Below are 23,842 nucleotides of genomic sequence, written 5' to 3'. Positions count from 1 at the left end.
TGACTTTTGACCCCAAAATCGGTAGTATGTCCAAACCATTCACAAAGTTGTGTATGTAATGCAAGTCAAATCCAAAGGTTGATCAAAATGTGTGATGTAGAACTCATGTTATTGTGCCGACACCATTTTTCTTCTTTCATTCATGAATAATTTAAAATTTGACCTTTTATTCACTCAGTCAATCCCTTTCTTCATTACTCCCCAGTGAAAACAGTGTTTGGTATGTGATGCAGAACTAATGTTATATGGCCAAAGCACTTCCTCTTCAGCAAAAGTGATGATGACACTGACCCAGATTTTTTCCTTACCCTAAACACAAATCATCATTAAAAGTTTATTGACTGTAGGGTGGTGGAGAACTTATTTTACATAAATCAATTTCCTTCCTTCAGTCAGTCGTATTGATCTACTGACTCCAAAACTGATAGGGTTGTTCTTCCATACTTATGCTCCTTAGGTGAACAAATCCATCCCAAGTTAGATTTCATGAATGTCTTACTAATATTTACAATGAAAACAGACCAAACAAAAAGCAGCGTTTAAGTTATACATGTAATTACACTGTACTGAAACTTCTCAATTATAAAACTACTGTATACAAGTCAGATCCAACTGAAAACTGCATTTACCCAGATCTGATTTTGCATAATGTGCCAACAGAGCTGGGTTTATGCAGTTAACCAGCACAACAAACACAGAACCTGACCTGCTGGCACATTATATGATAGTAGATTAGGGTTAATTAGGCTTAACATGTATATAAGTATATACAGGATTCTCCTCAACTCATAACTAGCATTTCACCTTCATTTTGCATATCCATTTTATTCTTTAATTTACAAAAATTTTCAATATTTCTGACTTTGTATCACATATGTATATGTATACGTATCTATGCATATATTAAGAGCAAGTCTGTAACAGAACTTTTGTTCACAACTGAGAAATAGCTATAAAAAAAGCTGCATAATATTCTGAATATAAGATCTAAAAAAAAAACGAACAACTTCAGCTTACATGAGAATTTATTTTATTAATCTCTTGATCAAAGTACTTTGATGTACCTTGAGCTTTAAGCCATCTTTTCTTGTTGGCCACAAAAATGTAAACAAAATCGAAAGTTGTTTCATACCTCTGTATACCTCTCATGCAGCTTATTGTATTCTTTCTTCATATCTGCTTCTTTCTCTTCCAGTCTCGACACTGGAAACAAAAGTACATAAAACAATTGAGACTTATTGATAAATCTTTCTCAACCCAGACCACTCTGAGATGACTACCTCAATTGTGTCTTTAAGAAAGGTACTTAGCTTCTATTTACTTGCAAAATCTGCTTTACATGCCCTTTAAACAAAACAAAAAAAGGTAGTTCTGTTTAAATAAACCCTACCCAATAAATAGCCATGGATGTGGGACATAGCACAAAGGTCTTGTCCTACATGTCCAGCTCATGATCAAAGCTTTGCTGTAAAATGTGACCTTGCATCGAAGGTCAAAGGTTAAGAATGCTGTAGAACTAACTTTCTTGGTTTCATTATGATTCATCCAAAGTATGAAGAAACTACCATTGGGATAAGAAATATAATCAAACGAAGAAAGAAAAAAACCCTACGAAAAGCAGTACAATTCCATACAAAGATGCATTAGATAAATAAATCAGCATAATGGATGCACTGTACTTGAAGATTTAATAACAAGAATGCCACGCATGCATTCGTTTAATAAGTCAAAGAACAAAACAGAAAGTAAACCAGTTTGATAAACTTGACTGCCAATGGCCGAGTGCTGTATGATTGCTTTTTGGGGCAATTATTGAACAATAGTTTCTCTCAAATAATTTAATACTATAGTGTGTAATAAAAAATGATCTTGTGCTTTTTCATTTCCTTTTTATCCTTTTGAAAGTGGGGGACTTTAAGCTTATGCCAGAGGCTCTCAGAAATAGGCTGGGGACTCCTGAAACTTTGAGATCTCTCTTATGTGCAACTTTAATCAAAACCACTAACCCACTGCTGCTGGTGCCAGAAATACTGCTGTGTGATGTTTTCACAAAAAGGTTGGCTTGACAAAACTAAATGCTATCATTTTAATGTGAATGATAAAGTCTATCAGAATCTTAAGAAATAAACATGGTTAAAACTGGAGGAGCTTTTGAGCAGTCTGTAAAGCTGTGTCTCACCATGATCAGATGAATTTTTGGATTTAAGCTCTAGCATGCGTACAATTGACTCCAGACTTTCCACTTTTGATTCACTATCATTCCTGGCCTCCTCCACCATGTCTTCTAGTTCCAGATATTTCTGAAATAAAAGGTAAGAAAGTAAAAGATGTGGTTCAAATCAATACAAATATTATTACAACAGTGCTATCCCTAGTCTGTGGTTGGAGGATAAGCTGATAAATTCATAACCAATATCAACTTTACTGCACCTAGATTGCTCTGAGAGGCAACAAGTTCCCTGCCCTAATTTTAGATTTGGGGACAACAATGTACTACATATACCCAATAAGGAGCTAGAATATATATGAATTAAAATTCAAATACATGTATAGTAACAAATTGCCTTTAAAGGCTCACTGCCTGGTTTACACACACACATGGGGTCACAGTTTTAGTATGTTAAGAAATTTTGACCCTTAAATCATTTTCTACAATCTTGAAAGTACACTCCACTAGTGGATGTCTCAAGATATCATTGTCCCATATATATCACAGTACTCTGTATAATGATATTCTGTACATAACTACCACATTATAAGAACTGTACATTCATGCAGAAGGCTATAAACTTGTTGGAAATTTAAGTCTCTCAACATCTTAGATCTGACAATTTTCCACATTATTATTCATTTCTGAATTAAGTTGATTTCAGATGAAAAATTTCAATTCAAACTTCCATTAACTGTAGGACCATAGTTCGGGCTTATAAATACAATATTCATGTTAGATGGATTCATGTGAATGAAACACATCTTTCCCATCCTGAAATAGACCATCATTTAATACTAACCCTCTTGAATATTTTATAAAAGTGTTGAAAATGGTCACTGCTTTGAGTTTTGCAGAACATATGCTTAAGGAAAGACTTTATTAGGGAGAGACTTAATTTTCTAAATGGAGGGTAGCATTAAATACTTCGAAACAATTATCTTGCTCTTATTTGAGGTATAAAAATTAACATATTTCATAAACTATTTTATGAAAACATAGTAACCTTGTTATTTGTAGTATAAAAAAGAACTTATTTCATACCCTAAGTTACTAAAAACATATGAACCTTGTTACGAAAGAAAAATGTCATAATGGGAAAGATCATTCTGGCCTCATCAATTAAATGATCAGTCCTTTATAGTACTGTACATATGAAATCAGAACTGAACTAGTTTCAGGTTGTGTATATTCAGTCTCATTACTGTGCCACTGCTGGTTAAGGACTAAGCATGTAGTTGCATTTGTTATGTACATTTATATTTAATTTAATTGTCTGTCATTAGTTATATTTTAATTTTTCTTATTATTTGCTATTGTAATGTCACACTATGTTGGCCTTGACCTTGTCCGAAACTGAGTTCATTTCTGCTTGACCCAAGTTGACTTTTTTGTATTATTCAATGTAAACAACTAATAATAGTTTCCTTATTCTCTTTGTGTATGAACTTAATATCAGGATTTTTAATAAGGTAAAAATGGCATACATATGTCTATGTGGGTTGAATTTTTGGAATTTCCTAAGTGAATTTTACAGGTTATTGTGTTGTAAGTAAACAAGGCTCATTAGATCATTCTAGAAGGCTATTTTCCATTAGGTAATGATTTTTTTATCTAGAAAATGCTAATTGTGACCTGAGGTCAAGCAGAGAACTATATGTACTGAAACTGGGGATTTTACCATTCATGCTTCAACATCTAGCACCTTCAAGTTGTTTTATGTTGTGACCAGTTTGGGCAAAATTGTATTTCCTTCAAACTATTGAATTCAAGTGATTATTTTCTGTGGAAATACAAAAGTGCTCTGATCAAATTCTTGGATAAAGACATTCACTGAAATTTATAATATATTCAGAGCTGCCAACCCTCCAGACTCGCAATTAGTGAAAAGTGGGATAAAAATTAGCGAATTTTGAACACAGTAAAAATTATATCATGATGCTAACTCCATCCACTTCAATGGTCAGTACTGCATTATATAAAAATCCCAAAATAAAAATAAAACATTATTTACACTGATCACATGTACTACTTTATTTGCAGCCAAATTTACTCATATACACAAACTTCACATTATTTGTCATGATATGATGCTGTGGCAGTCTTAAACTTCCTCAATCAGGCTATGGCAAATTTGTTTTCAAAACAGTTCGGTTGTCACGTTTGCCTGCCCGCGATTACTTAAGTCAGGGTCAAAGGACTGGGTTAGCGCCATGAGTATGTCGACCCTGCACTGCCGTGGCGATTTGTGTTTGTACAAGAGCTGCTCCGTTAGATGTTAAAACTCACATGTAGACATTGAAAGCTTTGAACAAATGACCCTCCATGCTGTTGTAAATCTCCCCGCTTTGACAGATGGCCTGAGGCTTGTCTGTTAAGCCAGACCGACTGGGGTAGAATTGATATCCAATTGGAACTGAGAAAGGGTGGGGCCATCAATTCGAACCAGAATTTAAGTCATTTGGGCTGGGAACGAATTAGTCATTGTGAAGCATCGTGCTGACAAGTTGTAGCAATAACTCCGGGAGCCACTCGTGATTTGGTGGGAAAAACTGTGGTACATTCAAGGACAGAAAGCTTCATAAAGGTCAGCGAGTTATTTGCTCGATTGTTGCAGAATGTTACGGCATTGTAATTGTAATTATGTGCAGTATGTATATTTACTTACTAGAATCGTTAGTATGTAGAATTACCTTTGTATTGTTTAATTTACATGCGTACTTGAGAAATGAGCTATGATTATATAGATTGCTCACTCATCAGAATTAATATTGTAATTTGCTATGTAGTTACTTCGTGGTAAACTAGTGTATTTATTTATGTGATATTCTAGATTTTGCAATTGTTGAATTAAATTGTAACTTTGGAAATGGTTGCAGTGTGTAAATCTAAATAATATGGATATTTGAATATTTGTGTACACTTATGGGAGTGTAATGTACAGAAATGCGTCAGATTGTTGTGATATTGTTGAGAATAATAAGATTAAGAATATATATATATATATTGATGTGACGCAATTTAGTGATGTCTGTATGTGAAGTAGGTTACCACTCCTTACTGCAAGGTTACTGCTCCTTATTGCAACGTTGTTTCTATAAGAACGTGTGGGTTTTTCGATGTGCATGAATGCGGGACCAAAGATGTAGATAGCCTTGATCTGATGATTGACCTGATTGTTGATGTAGTGTGAGGCAAGATGGCTAACACAAATGCTAACGTACTTGTTTTTCGTAGGAAGCTTTTGGGGACAGAACTACCGGGTAGTCAAGTCCCAAGTCTCAGAGAGACAGGACATTAGTAGGCAGAGAACAGGCCTAGTTGCTGGAGAAAGAGAGAGAGAAGGAGGAGGAGAAAAGGAGACAAAAGGGGAAGAGGATAGGAGGAATCGGAGAATGCCGTAAGGAGGAAAGGAATTGGTGGAGTAAACACAGATGAGTAAAAACCAAGTACAGGGGAAAGCCATAAAGCCATCTCACACTATAATCACGTGATGAAATAGGTTGTCACATGGTCGAGAGGAAGAAGATTGGTTGAGAAATTAATATCGTTTAATTTGTATTAAATTATTACTCTTTTGGATTTCACCTTTGTGTTCTTAATAATTTAATTGTCGGTATTGCTGACTGGGGGCTCGGAGCTTTACCTCTCTCTATCACTAATTTCACTTCCTACACAAACGAGCCAGGGTGGGAATTCCACAGTAATTCAAATAAATATTGGGAGAATCCCACCTCAACGCATAACAGTGAGTCACACAGAACTTCACAGCAGACTTCTTGCCTGCTGAATAATCTTGGCGACTAAAATTGTTGCAAATTTTCAGCACCTAAGGAGGCACTAAAGATGGTCTTATTTCTCCTCACAATACAAAATAATCTTTCTCTGTCACTGTTGCTGTTCTCCAACTGAGAAAGACAGGTTATGTTCAACAAGAAAGCTCACAACCAAAGTTTCAGCACTGGTAGCATGCATGATTGATTGATGGTATTTTTTTACAGCCCAACAGCACTGTTAGGCTATCTAGCACCATACAAAAGGTTATATGTATGATCATTTAAAAATGATAAAAGGTTTCATATCGACCAGCAATTTAAAAACCAAATAGCTTAAAGTAAAACAATAAGATGGTAGCGGTAATATATAAAGCTTCCCAATCAACGGGGAATGTAAATGGTGTATGTTAATATAGTCAGATAAAATGTTATTGAAAATAAGGGACAGTATATACATTAGATAAAAATGCTCAAGGTGATAGCATACAAGTTATGACTTAGAGTAAATATTTACTTGTTTTAGGAATTCTATAATACAAGTGACGTATATTGTATCATAAAGTTTCTTCATGTAATGCACATTGTAATACTGATCGTGCAATAGGTTGAAATACTCTATCATAAAGTGCTCATTAGTGAATGGTTCATTGCAAGGAACCATTCTGGTGGGTCTTCGCCTTTTAGTATGTGGGAGTGGGTTATGCAAGAATGACCAATTCTAATTCTTGCAATGACTACCTCCTCCTATTGATAGTTCTGTAGGGAGGAGTCCATTCTCCTTGGGGTGATTTGATGGCATGAAGTTTATTATCCACTGCATCATTCCACAATGTTTGCCACTTCTGACATAAAGTCTCTTTGATACTAGGTTTAAAATCAGTACATGTATATGGTATTTTAAAATCAGATGGTTCTTGGAATAGGCCATTTTAGCAGTCTAATCTGCTTTTTCATTACCTTTAATACCAGTATGGCTAGGTAACCAACAGTATACTATATTGTGGGAGGCACTTGGCTCAGTATGTTTGCCAAGAATATTGGTTAATAATGGGTTCTCCAGTTTTCTATTGTGTAGTGACTAAAGTATTGATAGTGAGTTGGATCAGATAATACTTTTTAAAATACGTTTGTTTTCTATATATTGCAGAGCAAGGTCTATTGCTCTGATTTCGGCTGAAAAAATTGATGTACCATTTGGAAAGCGAACTTGTGTTGTGTGTTTTCCACTAAAGAAGGCTGCAGCAGCCTTTTCCTCATCCTTTGATCCGTCAGTAAAAATTCTTGTGTAGTTTTTAAATTCGGTGAGGAATTCATGAGTTGTGGAAGATGGAAGGGGTTGTCTCAGATATGTTCCCATTGTGTAGTGTAAAAAGTAATTTTGTTTGTTTAAGTAGCCAGGGAGGTGTTTTGGAGATAGATGTTTTCTGAATTTTAGCAAGATCAATTTTGGTATTGTCAAGGCTGGATGATATTCTAATGCCAAAGGAAGAAGTTTGGTTTATTTTCATATAAGGTTTTGTGTTTGGGATGAAAAACATGAAAAAGCAGGGTTCAGAGGTTTAATCTTAATTTGAGAGTATACTGTGCGCAAAGCATTTCTCTACAATGTGATAAAGGTGGTTCTTTCGCTTCAGCAAGAAGGTTTTCACATGGGGGTGTCTTAAATGCTCCTTGAGCGAGTCTTATTTCCTGATGATGAATTGGGTCAAGCATCTTCAAATATTACTTCCTAGCTTAACCATAAACAACACAACCACAGTCCAATTTAGAATGAATAAATGTTCTATCCTGCTTGAGTTTAGGTTCATCAAGATGTCTTCCTAACTGACTGAAATGCATACATACTGTTTTTGATTTTGAGAATTTGAAACCGTTAGTACTGGCCTAGTTTTGAATCTTGTTGATATTTTGCTGTAGTTGTCTTTCAATTGTATGCATGTACTTTGACCAATAACATATTAGAAAATCATCACTGTATAAGGAACAATCCACACCAGGAGCCAAATACTTGGTGATGCTATTGATTTTGATGTTTAAAAGCATCACAGATAAAAACACTGCCCTGGGGCACATTAGAGAGGAAGGAGCTCACACATACTTTGAATTCTCTGTCTGAGAGAAAGTTTGATATGAAATAGGGCAGATGGATTTTTAGACCCAGATCATGCAGGTCATTAGTATCCCGTACTTCCATGTTGTGTTGTAGGTCTTTTCTAAATAAAAAAAAACCGCTACTAAATGTTCCTTCTTGATAAATGTTTCCAGTGTAACCAGATGATCACTGGTCCTACGGAAATAACGAAAGCCACTTTGGAAAGGAGATATTAAATTGTTAGTTTCCAAGTACCATACAAGCCAAGAATTGATCATTCATTCCATTGTTTTACACACACAGCTTGTCAGTGCAATGGATCGATAGCTGGTAGGATCTGCACTATCTTTACCTGGTATTACTGTTGCTTCTTTCCAAATATTAGGTACAGTACCAGTAATCCATAAATCATTGTAGATATTCAAATGAGATGTTAATGATTATTCTGGAAGGTATTTCAAAAACTGGTAATAAATTTCATCAGGCCCAGCGGATGTATCATGGGCTTTGTCTAAAGCCTCCATAAGCTCCAATAGTGAGAACAGTTGGTTATAGCTTTCTGAGTTGTTGGATGTGAATTTTAAACGTGACTTTTCTTTTTGATTTTTCAATCTTCTGAAGGCTTCTGAATAATTAGATGAGGATTTTTTTTGAGAAACTGTCGGCAAGAATATTTGCTGTCAACTAAAATTGTTATTGCCCAGTTTCAGATGTCTGAGAGAATTGTGTCACTACTAATTGACAGCTAACATATGAAGGTTAAACAGAGGACTGACTCACTGATTTTCCAACTTGTATAAATTAGGCTTAGAAACAGCTATTCACACTTTAAAAACTATCTGGATTAGCCAGATGCTCAATTTGCCGAGATCAAATGATGGTCAGCTTATGTGCAAGGCCTGGGATAAACAGGAAATTAAAAGAAGCTGCATAAGGCTATAATTGTGACACACCTGCCTCTGATCCTTGACCTTAATGAAAAGGAAATGATCTCTTCTCAAAGATGAGCAGTTTTTCATCAGTCTTAAATGCATCAAAATACTTTCACACTTCATTTCTGCTGAAATACTATAATAACCTTTCCTACAATCCAGCAAACTGTATCAACCCTCTACCATAAGGGACAAACCACTTAGTTATGTGTGAGATTGGGGTGGTGGAGGGAGTATACGATTTTAAAAAAAATTCCAGTTCTCAAATGGCTAGATCTATAGCAAAAGAAAATTTTCCTATCATATCCATTATGCCAGGTAAAAAAAAAAAATATCTTGAGAAAAAAGAATAAATACAAGAGTCCCCTGAAAAGACTAAAACCACTGGGTTAAGAAAATTACCAGGAATTCAAATAATACCCTTTCTTCCTTTTAACTGCTGAGTGTCTATACAATCTCGGATATTCTTCAGTGATGACAAAATTTTCAAATAGCTGCAGTGGTGGACACAAAGGATGTCAGATCAGCACTGTTTCATTTACTAGGGCAAGTAGACAGCATACAAAATATTTTAGTCATCCATTCTGGGAGAGTAGATTTTCATGACAGCCATATTGGATGTACATGTATGACTTGCAATTTTTTTTTATTTGGGACCAACTAGGTCTTATAAGAAGTCAACTGCTGTATTAATTGCAGAAACAAGATTTTCAAGATGGCATCATGGCATTCATACTGGATGTCATATCAGCATCATTTTCCTTTAGAGTCAGACAGACATTATAAGTCTTTTATTGAAAACATGCTGATATGACCATCCATTCCGTGGAGTTGCAATATCAAAAGTTTTGAAAGGGCCATTGTAGTGGTCATATTGGATGCGCATGCAGTACCATTTTCATCTAACACCAACTAGACCATGGGATGAATGTGTGTGTGCATGTGTGTGTGTTTCTGTGAATTGTGTGTGTAAATTTCATTATAAGCCTCCCTTATGTACTGACATTTGAATTCCTCATCCTCAACCTTTCTCCAAATATATACTTTAAATATTTGAATCTACATTTTTCTCCTGCCTTGTAGGCTTTGAGTCACAGCTTGGCCAGTGTGGGTATGTGAGAAACCTTGCCAATAGCTTCATTCCAGGGTTTTCCTCCTCCATATATATTGGCCACCAAATACATCCTATCAAGTACTTTAAAATGGCATTAAACCAACCAAACTAAACCAATATTTCCTGTAAATTCTTTGTATGTACTAATTTACAAGTTGAGTCACACTGCAAGCAACAAAGATCCTGACCTGCCTTAGCATAATGCACATGCTGATCATGGTCTATGCTAATATATATTACACAAACCCAGATCTGCTGGCATATTGTGGTGGCAGATCTGGGTCTGTGCAGTTTGCAGTTGGACTTACTTATCAGCAACTATATACGATACAATGGAAATAAATGCAAGTGTATTTGCAAAAGCTTTCAGCTTCTTTTCAGTACATTTTCTATTAATAATCAACCATGTACTCTAGACTGGTGCCCAAGCTAATCAAAATGAATAGGACATGTCTGTCATCCAATGGAAGTTATTGCTGTGTGCTTCTTTGGCAATAATCACACTAAATTCAGTAAGAATGGGACACACATAATTCAGTTAGTCTAAAATAAACAATCTTTTATTTGTACTTTCTTGGGGCTTTACATTGGGTCCTACTAGCAGCACAGAGACAATTTTCCTGTGCCAAATATGAAAATTACATATAAATAGTGCTAGGGTAAAGCCTAAAATGAACTCTGGTCGCATGCATACAAAGTTTGTCATTTTGATATAGGCAGCTGCTTAAAATAAGCTTGACTGCCAATGTACATTATATAACAGGTATGGTCGTTGTTGTTGTAGGGTTTAACGCCATTTTTCAGCACGCAATAGGCTATACATGGCGGCCAGTATTAATGGTGGAGGAAGAAACCGGGAAATCCCCAGAAAGAACCACCGACCCTCGAGAAGCTACTGGCAAGCTTTCTCACATATCCACATTGGCCGAATCCGAGACTCGAACCCACGCAGACAGAGGTGAGATGGCAGTGATCCGTAACGGTGAGCGCTTTAGACCACTCGGCCACTCGAGGCCCCCTATAACAGGTATGGACAACTTCCTCCAGGATATGAACTGGGTAAGTGATTTTTAAAGCCATACCCTAGGATGTAGATTAACGGACAAAACCAGACCTCTGCAGTATTTTGTCAACTTAAGTCATATTTTGCACACCCCTGGTATATACTTGTATACAAGTCATAAACCCTGATCTTCCAGTGCATAATGCTCTACTGTTTCCCCCTTAACAAACTGCACAGACCCAGGTTTTCTGGCACTTTATGTGATGTCAAATCTGGACCTATGCATTTGCATATGGTCTTGACTAGTAAGCATATCGGTGTGTACTTAGTATTTATTTTATCTTGTGATCTTACACAAATCTGTATTGGCAAAATTTGTATATTAGAAGTGCATAAATTTTACAAGGTATCTTACCTTTACGCAACATTTTTTGTGCCTAGGATGCATTCACAATGTTCCTTTTAAGGTCCTGAATATTTCTAGACTTACCTGGCTCTATTCGGCTTTGACTGTTGCATTGTACTCCAAACATACATTCTCACTGTGAAGACAATGCCAAATGCATATATTGCATTGGCATTTTACGGTCTTGAAACATGTAAAAGATCAGCTACATGAAAAAGTGCCTACTAACCCTCAACCAAAAATACAAAGAGTTTTAATTTACATCACAAAACTATGTAAGTCTATTGGATAAAATGAACACCATCTTGCCCTAAACACAGGGAATATTTTTATTGTTGATGCACTTTCAACAGAGCTTTCAATGACATTTGCTATAAGTTCACATTTAAGAAATGCAGAGCCTTTAGAGGGAGTCATATCTGTAATAAAAATAAGGTACATGATGAAGTTATATTGATTATCAATATTATGTCTTGCATATATTTCTTCCAATTCAAGAACCTTTGTACTATTAGAATATGTTCAGTCCAAATATGTGGTTTCAGTCAAGTAGATGGTGATACAGCTAAAAAGTGAATTTGAGAGCTATTAAGTTTTGATTGAAAATAAACAACTCAGCACTAGGCTTATGATTGCAGACCATGGCTACGAATTGATCCGAGGCAGTTATTTTGGTTACTTATTGACTTTTTAAAGCACACAGAGCCTGAATGGTCAGTACTGCAATTTGAATGATTTATTAGTTATGTAACAAACTTCAAACTAGCATTATGATACTGACTGTAATGTTGCTTGCTTGTCAAAGTAATTCATTTGATATTTTGGACAGATTTCCTGGCATGCAGGAGTATTTGTTATAAAAATCCAATCACCTGAAATGCACACCAACTATTACCAATTTTTGGAAATTTTATATAACCTCCTCATTCACAAAATACATAATAAATATGCATATATGATTTGTAATATGCCTGAGACAATAGACTGCTTATGATGCCATTTCTCAATCTGTTTGCTGACTTGCAGAAAAAGATGCAAGACATTCAGGAAAACTGCTCTCATTCTTCAAACCTTTAAAGTCTTCTTATTTCCATTTCTAGAGCAAAGACCTAGTGACTCAGACCTTGTCACACAATTCCCTAGAACACTGAAGACTATGTTTCCTGACTTATCTAGTGTAATTCTGCAATAAAAGCATGAACATTTCTGGGACCTGTATGAAAATGAAAACTTTCTAAAATTTTATAAGGATGTTAACAAACATTAAGCAGGCTCACGAACAATGTCAAATTCATTAACAGACAGCTTTCTTCTCTTTGAGAAATATTTTAATGTTGGTTTTAAAAGGCTTTGTAAGCTTGATTTATGTTCTGGAATATATTGCAGTCACTAGGATAGTGTTGTCTTTTCACAGTGCAAAATGTGCAAGTATGCTTGCAAGAGGTCAGAAGCGAAATAGATCTCCAAATCTTCAGCACAGTAAGAACAATTTATGAAAAAGTGGTAGGAAACAGGTAGCAGTAATGACAAAGATACCACATCAAAGATTATTTTTTACAGCAACACACGTAAAGGTGAAGTTTCCCACATAATGAACAAAGGTGAGGAGTTACTATAGCAAGGGTCATGCAACCAGGCAAAGGTGACTAAGTCATCTAAAAAAATGTAAACTTTACCTTTTTCTGTTTGGAAAGTGAAAACATGTATGCCTGTGATTTTCAGATGTACGATGAATGAAAGTAGTTTATGACTTAAGCCAGGCAGTTCTGACAGTGTTGTGTTTTACCCCATGGCAAAATATGCTGTATGCAGAGTTGATACCAAATGCACAAACAAACAAACTCTTGCACATTCACAGGCATGTTTTAAGATCTGACTGACCACCAACTAATTATGCCATCTTGACGTATCAGTCCCTAACCCTCCACCTTTATCTGCTACTAAGAGAAACCTCCGTATGATAAATAGAACCAAACTAATGCACAACATCCAAGCTAACCTAACAACTTGCTTACCCCCTACAGCAGAACAACTCGATAACTGTCTGCGTTCATTGCTTGACAAACATGCCCCAGCTACCAAGTGCAGAGTATCAATTCAAAAGTGTTCTCCATGGTATAGCAGTGTTAGGGACCAGCTTCGCACTGCTAAAAGAGACCGCCGTAAAGCTGAGAGGCTCTGGCTTTCCACCAGACTCACTATTCATAAGCAAATCTATGAAGTCGCTAAGAAGAATGTCACAAATATAGTCCATGCAGCGAAATCAGCCCACTACACTACTAAGATCATAGAAAGTTCCAGCTGCAAAGAGCTCTTCGAGATTACTAACAAGTAAGGGTGTAACGATATACTGATTTACTGGTAAATTGCGATACAAAATGACTGAAACGGTATATCGCGATAAGAGTTTAGTAATACCGGTATACCAGTTTTATTGTCTTCACCAACATTAGCCAGTCCATAACTAGCTTTGAGCACACCAATGTCTTTTATTAGTCTTAACGTAGTTACCAAAATGGCGGCTTCTGTGTATGAGCTAGTGAAGAACCCAAGAGCAAAGAGTTCTGTTTGGAATAATTTTTCACAAAAAACGGAGTTTAGCACTAATACAATTGACAAAACTGTCGCTGTGTGTAATATGTGCAAAACTGAAACCGAGCACACAGGCGGTACGACAAACCTCTCGACTCATTTACGGCGTCACCATCGATCATTACTTTCCATAAGTACTGTGCAACAGAGTGACACAACCTCTAACACAACAGCCGAAGGTTCCGTTAAAAGTGTACATATTGTTTTAAATCGACAACCAAAGATTGCTGTTATGCTAGGTGCACAGACTAAATACAAATCTTCATCACCAAGGTCCACAGCTATCACTCGTGCCATTGCTAGTTTCATCGTTCATGATTTGCAGTCATACAGTGTTGTATCAAACAAAGGATTTTTAAACATGGCATCGGTGTTAATTAGTCTCTCAGGTTCCAACCAAGAAAGGTTGGGAATCACTGATATTATTAATTTACTATATTATTCATTTTTCTAATCAAAGTAGGATATTCATCAATGTGATAATTTGTGATTATGTGTTGTTTTTCTTGTGTTTATCCTTGTCATGTTTTGTACTACAAGAAATGAATTGTTAGATCATTTTGATTTGAAGACTTTCTAATCAGGCAAAATAATTCTACAACTCTTTTCCAGTATTTTGTTTCTTGCTTGTAGAAGTTTTCACATGTTGATATATTTTTTATTTTCTAAACAAATGATGTGATTATTACAGTTACTGGGGGTTTTGGTTGAATTAAAAGCAAGATGGTTTCATTTTCTTCTTCATATTTTATTAAATGCTAGGAAATTGCTCAATATTTCAGTACAAAATATACAATATCAACATTCCAGTCATAAATGCTATCAATGACCAATATGTATTGATACGTATCACAATACAGACATGCCATATTGCAATACATATTTTCCTGGCAATACTCACCCCTACTAACAAGATGATGTCAAGGAACAAATGTACACCACTTCCAACTACCTTCTCTCCAGTTGTCCTTCCAGACATGTTTGCAAATTTCTTCCGTGACAAGGTACAAACCATTAGAGATAAGCTTGACACCACAATTTCAATTGACTCGTTGTCACCATACAGTTGGGATACAGAATTTAAGCGGCAACCATTAGCAGCATTTGAACCTGTCTCTATGGATTTTGTACGTACAATCGTGATGAAGAGTGCACCAAAGTCATGTGAACTTGATCCAATTCTAACATCACTGCTGCTAGAGTGCTTAGATCCAGTACTGCCTTAACTAACTGATGTTATTAATACCTATCTCTCTCCCAGTGAATTTCCATCATTTTTCAAAACTGCCATTGTAAAGCCTCTGCTGAAGAAACCAACACTAGACCATAACGATTTAAAGAACAACCACCCAGTTTCTAATCTCCCATTCATATCAAAAATCTTAGAAAAGTTTGTTCCATTCCAGCTTGTATCTCATCTAAATTCAAACAGTCTTTTTAGCAATGTACAATCTGCATATTGCCCATGCCACAGTACTGAAACTACTCTTCTAAAAGTAGTTAATGACATTCTCTTTGCGTTGGATAGCGAAAAGATTACAGTCCTCACCCTCCTTGATTTGTCTGCAGCATTTACACAATAGACCATGATATATTACTTCACCGTCTCCAGCATGTATTTGGCATTCATGATACAAGTCCTACTTGGTCAACAGGACACAAATTGTATCTGCAAATGGAATACATTCCAGCCCAGTTGATCTATGTTGTGATGTTCCCTTCATTCTGTACACTCAGTCGCTCTTAAGTGTCATAGATCATCATCCAGTGTCTCATCGATTGTACGCTGATGACACCCAAATATACAAATCTAGCCACCCAACTGAAGTTGATGCTACCATCCAAGGTGTAGAGAGGTGCATTTCTGACGTGAAATCGTGGATGACATGTAACAAGCTGCAGATGAATGATAATAAAACTGAGGCCATTCTGATCACAACACAAAGACTTTCTCATTCACATCCTTTACCTCAAACAATAAATATCAGCAACGCCAACATTAAATTCACACAATCAGTACAAAACCTAGGTGTTACTCTGGACAGTGCTCTCACACTGCACCAACATGCTATGAACATATGCAAGGCCGCATATCTTGAGCTGAGACGCATCAGCTCAATTCGCAAATATCTTTCAGCTGATGCCACTAAAACACTTGTGTGTTCATTAGTACTTTCAAGACTGGGCTATTGGAACTCAATTCTGTCTGGTTTATCTCAATATCTACCGTATTTTTCCGCGGGTTATACCAGATTTTACAAACCCCGCGGGGGTGGGGGGTGTGCGGGTTATATAAGGGTGCGGGCTATATCACAAATTTTTTACACGTAATAATATTTCAACATATTTCCCTGGCGACGAATTCACGAAAATCATCCATCTTCTTCTCCCAATTCTCGGGTAGACGTTGGCCGACGGTCGTTCGTGTTCTGACTGACAATTGGTTCCTCTTCATAAATTTATATACCCAATGCACTCCTCCTTTAAAATCATCAATGTGCTTCTCTGCCGCCATGAGTTTGGCCTTCAGTTTGATGGCAACTATCGAGACTGGTCGGTTGTTTTCCCGCTGGGCCACGATCCACTGCTTCAGGTCAGCTTCAAGGTGAGGCCATTTTGCTTTAGGTCCGCGACGAGCACATTTTTGTGGATTCATCTTCTCCAACGTTCCTTTTTCTTTTCTCTAACCTCGGATTACACTCTCATCAATATCAAATTTTCTGCCTGTGGCTCTATTGCCATGCACTTCAGCATACGCAATGGCAGTTAGCTTGAAGTCAGCTGTGTAAGACGTTCGTTTCGGCATTTTTTAAATTAAACAGAAAGAAATTATTTAAACTCGAATCTACAATTAAAAAGAATACAAGATTATTTAGAAATGTCCGCGTTTATGTAGCCTGTAGTTGAGGCACAGCTCCTACAGGCAGCCTACGCGCACAAGCACTGTGTACCGAACCTGAATACCGGTAGTTAATTGACGTCATGCGAGCTACATTTGAAATTGACAATTGTGGCATTCAGCCTCAGGACCTCACACCATTGCATATCCTGCTCACAAGTACCTGGCTTCAAAATTCAAATCTGCCGGCTGCCAGCCGGAACACAGTGGGGGCAGGGTGACTAACTTGAACTGATGCAAAGGGATGAATATGGACCGGAGCCGACTGACTTGATAACGTAAATACAAATTTGCATGTTGGGCGGGTGAGTGAAAATGTAGTAGTTGTAGTATCGTTCATCATCCACGTGTGAGCATTGACGAATTCGGTCCTTCTAAAAACAGTAATGGTAGACAATGTGAACATACACAAAAAAGTTCATCAATCTATGGTTGTGGGTTATACAAAGGTGCGGGTTATGCCAACGATTTTTTACACAAAACCCCAAAACCCGCGGGCTATATGAGGGTGCGGATTATCTGCATCTGCGGGATATATGCGGGAAAATACGGTACTCTAGAAACTTCAAAAAGTTCAAAACACAGCTGCTCGGATCATATTCAGAGTACCACAATCAGATGACACCTCCCCTCTGCTCTGTACCCTACACTGGCTATCCATTCGATCCAGAATCAAACACAAAATTTGTTCTCTGTGCTACGTTTCACTGTCGGACTAGAGTCCAACATACCTATCCGATCTCACCCATGTGTACACACCAGCAAGATACTTACGCTCCTCTTCCAACAATTGTATACTCATTATTCCCACTATGAAAACAAAGTCATATGGATCGTGTTCTTTTGCATACCAGGGCCCAGCAACGTGGAATGATTGCCCACTGAACTTAGACACAAAGACACAGTGATCACATTCAAGAGGGCTCTCAAAACTCACTTATTCCGACTGCAAGAACAAACTTACAGATCTAATAATGTTTCCTACCTGAAATATTCTCAGCATGTTTTTTATTTTTTAATGTTTTTCTAATTTCATGGTGTTTGTTTTTGTAATAATATTATTATATGTTTTTTATCTTATAGGTGTTGTCTAATGTTGTAAAGCGCTTAGAGCTTCTAAAGATTAGGCGCTATAAATGTCCTCATTATTATTATTATTAACCCTTTCCCAAGAAAGTTATCACTGCCCGATTTCCTCAAGTTAGGCCTACCATTAGATGAAAACATACCAAGTTACGTTTCAAGATTAAACATCATTATGTAAATAGGAATTTGTTGCAAGAATATAATCGGTGAAGAAATCATTCTGATTTTACCCACCCAGAAAAAGATAAACAGCAGAGTTTATAAAATCAGTTTGAAACCATAACTGAACCTGCAATAGCAGACATTGCTGTGTCTAGGAAATACCACTACATTTGACTGTTTTTCTGTGCAAATCACTGTGCAAATAGATTACAAAAATTATACAATTCACTGAAAGCAAACTCCGAATATAATGTGACGGAAGATTTAGCCTAAAATTGTAATCATGTACAAATGTTGTGGAATTCAGAAAGTGCTGTAAGGTCAAGGTTGTTTTCTGAGAGCACTCATTTTTGTGAAAATACCAAAACAAAGCAGATACATTTAACCAATGTATGCCATTATTACAAGTACATAGGTAAGTAACAAAACCATACATTTGCAATCCTATCAATGGATTACTGTAACCTAGAAAGTGAGTGGTTATATAATTAAGAAAATCCTTTTTCTAAAATTAAATGCACTCACGTTATGCCTGAAGCCATACTTGTTTCTAATTGTGTTGGATCAGTTAGAAAGGGTCTAATTTATATATTGACTTTACTGCTTCAATGTGGTGTCTATGAAAAATTGCAGTAATGATTTATCTGCAACAATGAAATTAGAATGAATGAACACAGTACAGAATTAAGACACCTGTGGATTTGCTCTCAAGTACATGTTACAGGGGTTGTTTCAAAGTAATTTAGAAATCTTTTCTGACTACCTATTTATAGCGAACTTTCAGAAAGTAAACAAATTGTTTAAATGGTAGTAGATTAAGTATTTTTTACCAACTTGCAATTATATTACTCTACTATCATTATTCCTATCAGTTAAAACTAATTAGAATGTATAGTTTCTGCTGTGCTCTTAATTATGTGGCCAAATTAAACTGCATATATCTCCCCATCCAAACATACACACTTTCAAGTATGAATACAATGGGCATGACTATAATATTTATACATGCACAAAATGTTTATAATGCACACATATACTCTGTCCAAAATGGAGGTCACTTATCCCTAAAATTACATTTGTGCTCCCCACCCCCATGTATTCTCAGTGTTGTGAATGACATTCCAAGGGCAGGAGATATTGTACAGTAAAACTTATCTTGAGAGACCACTGCAACAAGAAACCACTGTATCCTGAGTGACTTGGTTCTTATAGCACAGACTGACTTAATTACCTAGTTTTTAGCTCCAATGGAAGACGACAATATTTTGACACAACTAGTGGTCTTTCAAAAAACAGGTTCTACCGTAGTACATAAATTAGATCATTTTATTTGCTTTGACATTTCTGCCACCTTTAGTATTATCATATTTTCCTTGGACACTTTTTGCAGTAAATCATTTGCTCAAGTAACTCATTTCTGAATATCTGGTTAACCTGAAATATGTTGCACCATAAAGAGTTCTCAATTCTGGGTGTTGCTCTCATCTAACTTCGATTTTTGCTCATTATCTACCAACATCTGTAATAAAAAAAAATATTGATTTTTTTTTCTCATGTGAAAATGGTTCAGCTTATCAGCATGGCATCTGTACACCTTCCAGGTTTTTTTATGCATAAAGCAGGGTCATCAATGCAATGGCTTTGTAAACCTTACATTTTGTTTGCAGACTGATGCCTCTGCACTCTCACACACTTGTGCAATTTCTGCATAAAGCCACATTCACTTAAGCAATTCTGGAATTGGTTCCATCATTAATCTGGACAGTATGTAACAGTGTACTGTTGAGGTAAGCGAACTTGTCCAATACCAGGAGGGTCTGGATGTTCACTGTGATAGTAGGCTCTATGTAAGGCTTTCCTGGAAACAGGTTGGTGCATCGCCATACATGCAAAACTCTATGGAGGTACAAGTGAAATCATTACTAACAGATGTGTCCAAAAAGCGTAATCAGACATAAAAAGTGTAATCTATAAATGTCAAAATTACAAAAAACATAATGAAGAATGCACATTTATGTTTGCTACTAACCTGGATCTGCAACCGGTTAAATTTCTTGTCAAAATGGACAAATCCATCAAGAAAAGTATCGGAACATAGCACAAAACTCATTTAGAAACTAATTATGTACCATACTCACCTTAACAATGCATCAAATTTTTGCTGAATGAATGAAAAGTTCACAAACTCCACAATGAGCATGAAGATGTTCTCAATCTGAGTACTGTTTCACATCACTCTCATATCCTTTTTACATTGTAATGCACTGATAAAGCATAACATCTGCTGCCAATTTTTTTAACATGCAGGAGTCCAACTACAGCTCCCAGTATACCTGCTGCTTTGCCTCTTGCTCATTGTCACAGGACTTGAAAGTATGTGGTGGTGGTGTGGAATATTATCATGGCTTGTGCATTTGGATTTAAGTAATGTTAAGTTGCACATTCACTGTCAATCTCTCATCCATGCCTGTCTGAACCTAGTACAGTTGTGTAGTAGTTGGTATAATGATTGTCTGGAGGCAAAACCAGCTCCCAAAAAATAAACTATACCTGCAATCCATCAATGTGCATTTCTGTAGATCTGTGATACTGAGCAAGAGTAACAAGTTTCCTGGCTTTTAACCACAGCCACTAATACTAGAAAATAATCCAGCAGAATCAGAGAAAAATGTGCTAGTCTATGCAAAGTACTACTACTGACCCATTTTAAGTAGATCAACCTAGTCTCATAATACATTACACTTGCCATGGTCAACTGGTCCTGCATAAATCTAAAAGCATAATTTGGTGAGGCAAATACCATTTAGTCACTTAGGCATTTGTTACAGACATTTTCAGCTAAACAGTATGTGTCATTTTTTAGAATATGATCACACACATCCTTAAATATGAGTTATTCACTCTGTTTCACATATCTATCAATATTTCTTCAAAGATCATTACATAAACGCCTGCAATGTCAACCAAGAAGCATGATTGAATGCAATCTGGATTGAATGTCACACTGATGTCACAATCATAGCACCACAGAGATCTCTGAAACGCTTAATTACGCGTACATGTATCTGGATGCCACTTTTTGATCTGGGACGCAGAAAATCACTGAGGCGGGAGTCCTCCGTACACATGTAATAAATGTTCAGCAAAAATCAAAGACTTGCCAGTCCTGATTCAGTCATCTGCTTGGTGGGAAAATGTGTTGATCAATTAGCTGTACTGATATTTACAATGACAGAATTCAGTGACTGAATGATCCCCTGATGTACATGTGGGAAATTGTACTTATATTTACAGTGATTGAATTCAGATGCAGAAAGACCCATAGATTTACACGTGGTCATTTATAAAAGTACATCAAATAAACAACTTTAGCTTTCATTGTTGTGTTCATTTCCGAATGTAGCGGAATAAGCAGTGCATGCGACCTCAGAATCAAGACATGTTGAGACTTAGACAAAATGCCATTCGTAAGTGGGTGACAAGTTGCCTAAAAATGTAAACTTCGCCTTCTTCTGTCAGAAAAGCAAAAACGACTTCACCCTGTGATTATTTAAGAAGTACATTGACTGACCATACCATTTTTTTTTTTTTAAATGCCCCTCGCCTTAGCCTGGTTGTTATAGCGAAATGTATTCATCAAGGCATCAGTAGATAGGCCTAGTTTTTATATCAATTATGTTTACAAACAAAATCTTGCCCATTCACAAGCATTACGTTTTGATAGCTGATTGACCATTAACCCTTTTCTGAGAAAGGTAGCAACTATCAATTTCCTGCATGATATCCTTTGATGATAAAACATACAAACTTGTGTTTTAAGATCAGAATCGGTGATGTGGATATATATTAACTGCCTCTTATACACTATTTCATCATAAAATTAGTTTGAAACTGTTAAGTGAACCAGTAGGCCTAACGGGAAATAATGGCAGACTTCGCTAAATCTGGGATGTACCAGTTTATTAGATTGTCTGTTTTCTTAAATCGTCAGGCAAATATATTTAGAAAAAAATATACAAATCATTGTAACCAAAGCCTAGGTATTATTTTATTAAAGATTTAACTTTAAAATGCAAATTATGTAGGTCAGAAACGTATGGGACAGTGCTTGTTGTGGAATTCGCAAGATGGGCTTTAAGGTCTAACCTGTTTTCTGACTTGACACATATTTGCGAAAATACGAAAAAAACCCAGCAAATCAGATACTATTTATTTGCCTAAAACTACTACAAATACCTATACAAATAAATAAACCAAAAATCTGCAATCATGTCAATGGACTATTTGTAATGAAACTATCTTATAGTGAGTGATTACATTATGAAAACCTCTCCATCTAAACATAGATGCACTCATGTTTGTGTTGATTCTGTAGGAAAGAAGAGACAGCAACTTTTGATGGTGGGATTCCTATTTTTACCAAAATGGGAGCCCTGGACCCCTAGTTTTAAAATCCTAGCGAGATCTCTGCACCACATATCAAACAAAATGTGTACTACTCTCTGCCTTTGTTTTGCTTAGACAAACTGTTAACTTTTCATTACTTACCCAGTTTAGTACAGATAGTGGTACAAGTATTTAAAGTTTCAAATTTAAAAAACAACTATTAATATTTTACTTTAGATCATGCAAGGTGATTGCTTTCACACCTTTTTATTATACATATATATGTCCATCTCCATAAGTTGAACCCTGCTTTTGTGGTGAAATAAAGACATTTTTATCTAGCATTTTTAAATTCATTTTTTTAAAAAAAAGTTCTCACATATGCTACATGCTCTCATCCACTTGTACATAATGTAGTCAATATGATACAGGAGACTGGAGTGAGCGTGTGTAATTTGTATTTTTAACGTAGCTTTTATCAATTTTTCAGTCATATCACTACCATGTCTGCAGTGTGGCAGTTTATAGTGATGTCTAGCACTGGGGCATCATACCACAGACATGTAGCATGATGGCCCACCCAGTCACATTATACTTACACCAGGCCAACCAGTCCTAACACAAACCTCTTAATGCTGACTGTCGAGTGAGGCAGCTGTTAGTACCACAGTTATAAGTCTTTGGTATGACTCAACCACGTATTGAACCCACAACCTCCTGCATCTGAGGTGGATGCCCTAACCACTAGGCCACCGGAGCAGGTGACTGGAGTAAGAGCAGACAACTACTGAACTTATATGCATGACCAAATAACTCTATACAGCATTAAAAAAAAGTGGAGACCGTAATGGAAAAAAGATGCACAATATTATTACACTATGCTTGGTATACAGAATCAAACAAATGGCAGTAATCACCAGAATCCACTTGGATTTCTGTATTTATAGAAGTTGTTTATACACATTATTTCATTTATGTATTATAATACATGACAGATCTATATATTTAAATTGAAGTAACTTTAAAATGTATTGAAAAGAATATGCTCTCAGTGAGCTTGCTGTTTACAATTTGCCAAAGCATCCATTTAACATTTACCTGAATCAATGTCACGTAGGAATTGATCCCTAATTTCTTTGTCTAGGTGCACAATACAATACCACAATATTTCTTAATATTTTCTTC

General features: G+C 36.3%; 1 protein-coding gene across 17 annotated transcripts in view; it reads right to left on the bottom strand.

Annotated features, from left to right (window-relative positions):
• LOC149797568 (C-Jun-amino-terminal kinase-interacting protein 4-like) overlaps positions 1-23,842 on the bottom strand; it is a 243,704-nt gene that overhangs the window by 217,939 nt on the left and 1,923 nt on the right. For all 17 annotated transcript variants that reach the window (XR_016421848.1, XM_089962454.1, XM_089962453.1 and 14 more), the window contains exons 2-3: positions 2,180-2,300; positions 1,133-1,203 (exon numbers count right to left, since the gene is read on the bottom strand). Coding sequence is in view for 16 of the 17 variants with exons in the window: in XM_089962454.1 (XP_089818580.1) it covers positions 1,133-1,203; positions 2,180-2,300 (192 nt within the window). In the remaining variant the exon portion in view is untranslated. The remainder of the gene's footprint in view (positions 1-1,132; positions 1,204-2,179; positions 2,301-23,842) is intronic.

Source organism: Sinohyriopsis cumingii, chromosome 6 (genome assembly GCF_028554795.1).
Source record: "Sinohyriopsis cumingii isolate HCF-2022 chromosome 6, ASM2855479v2, whole genome shotgun sequence".
NCBI lineage: Eukaryota > Metazoa > Mollusca > Bivalvia > Unionida > Unionidae > Sinohyriopsis > Sinohyriopsis cumingii.
The sequence above is the reverse complement of the archived record's forward strand: the minus strand, read 5'-3'. Positions and strand labels throughout refer to the sequence as shown.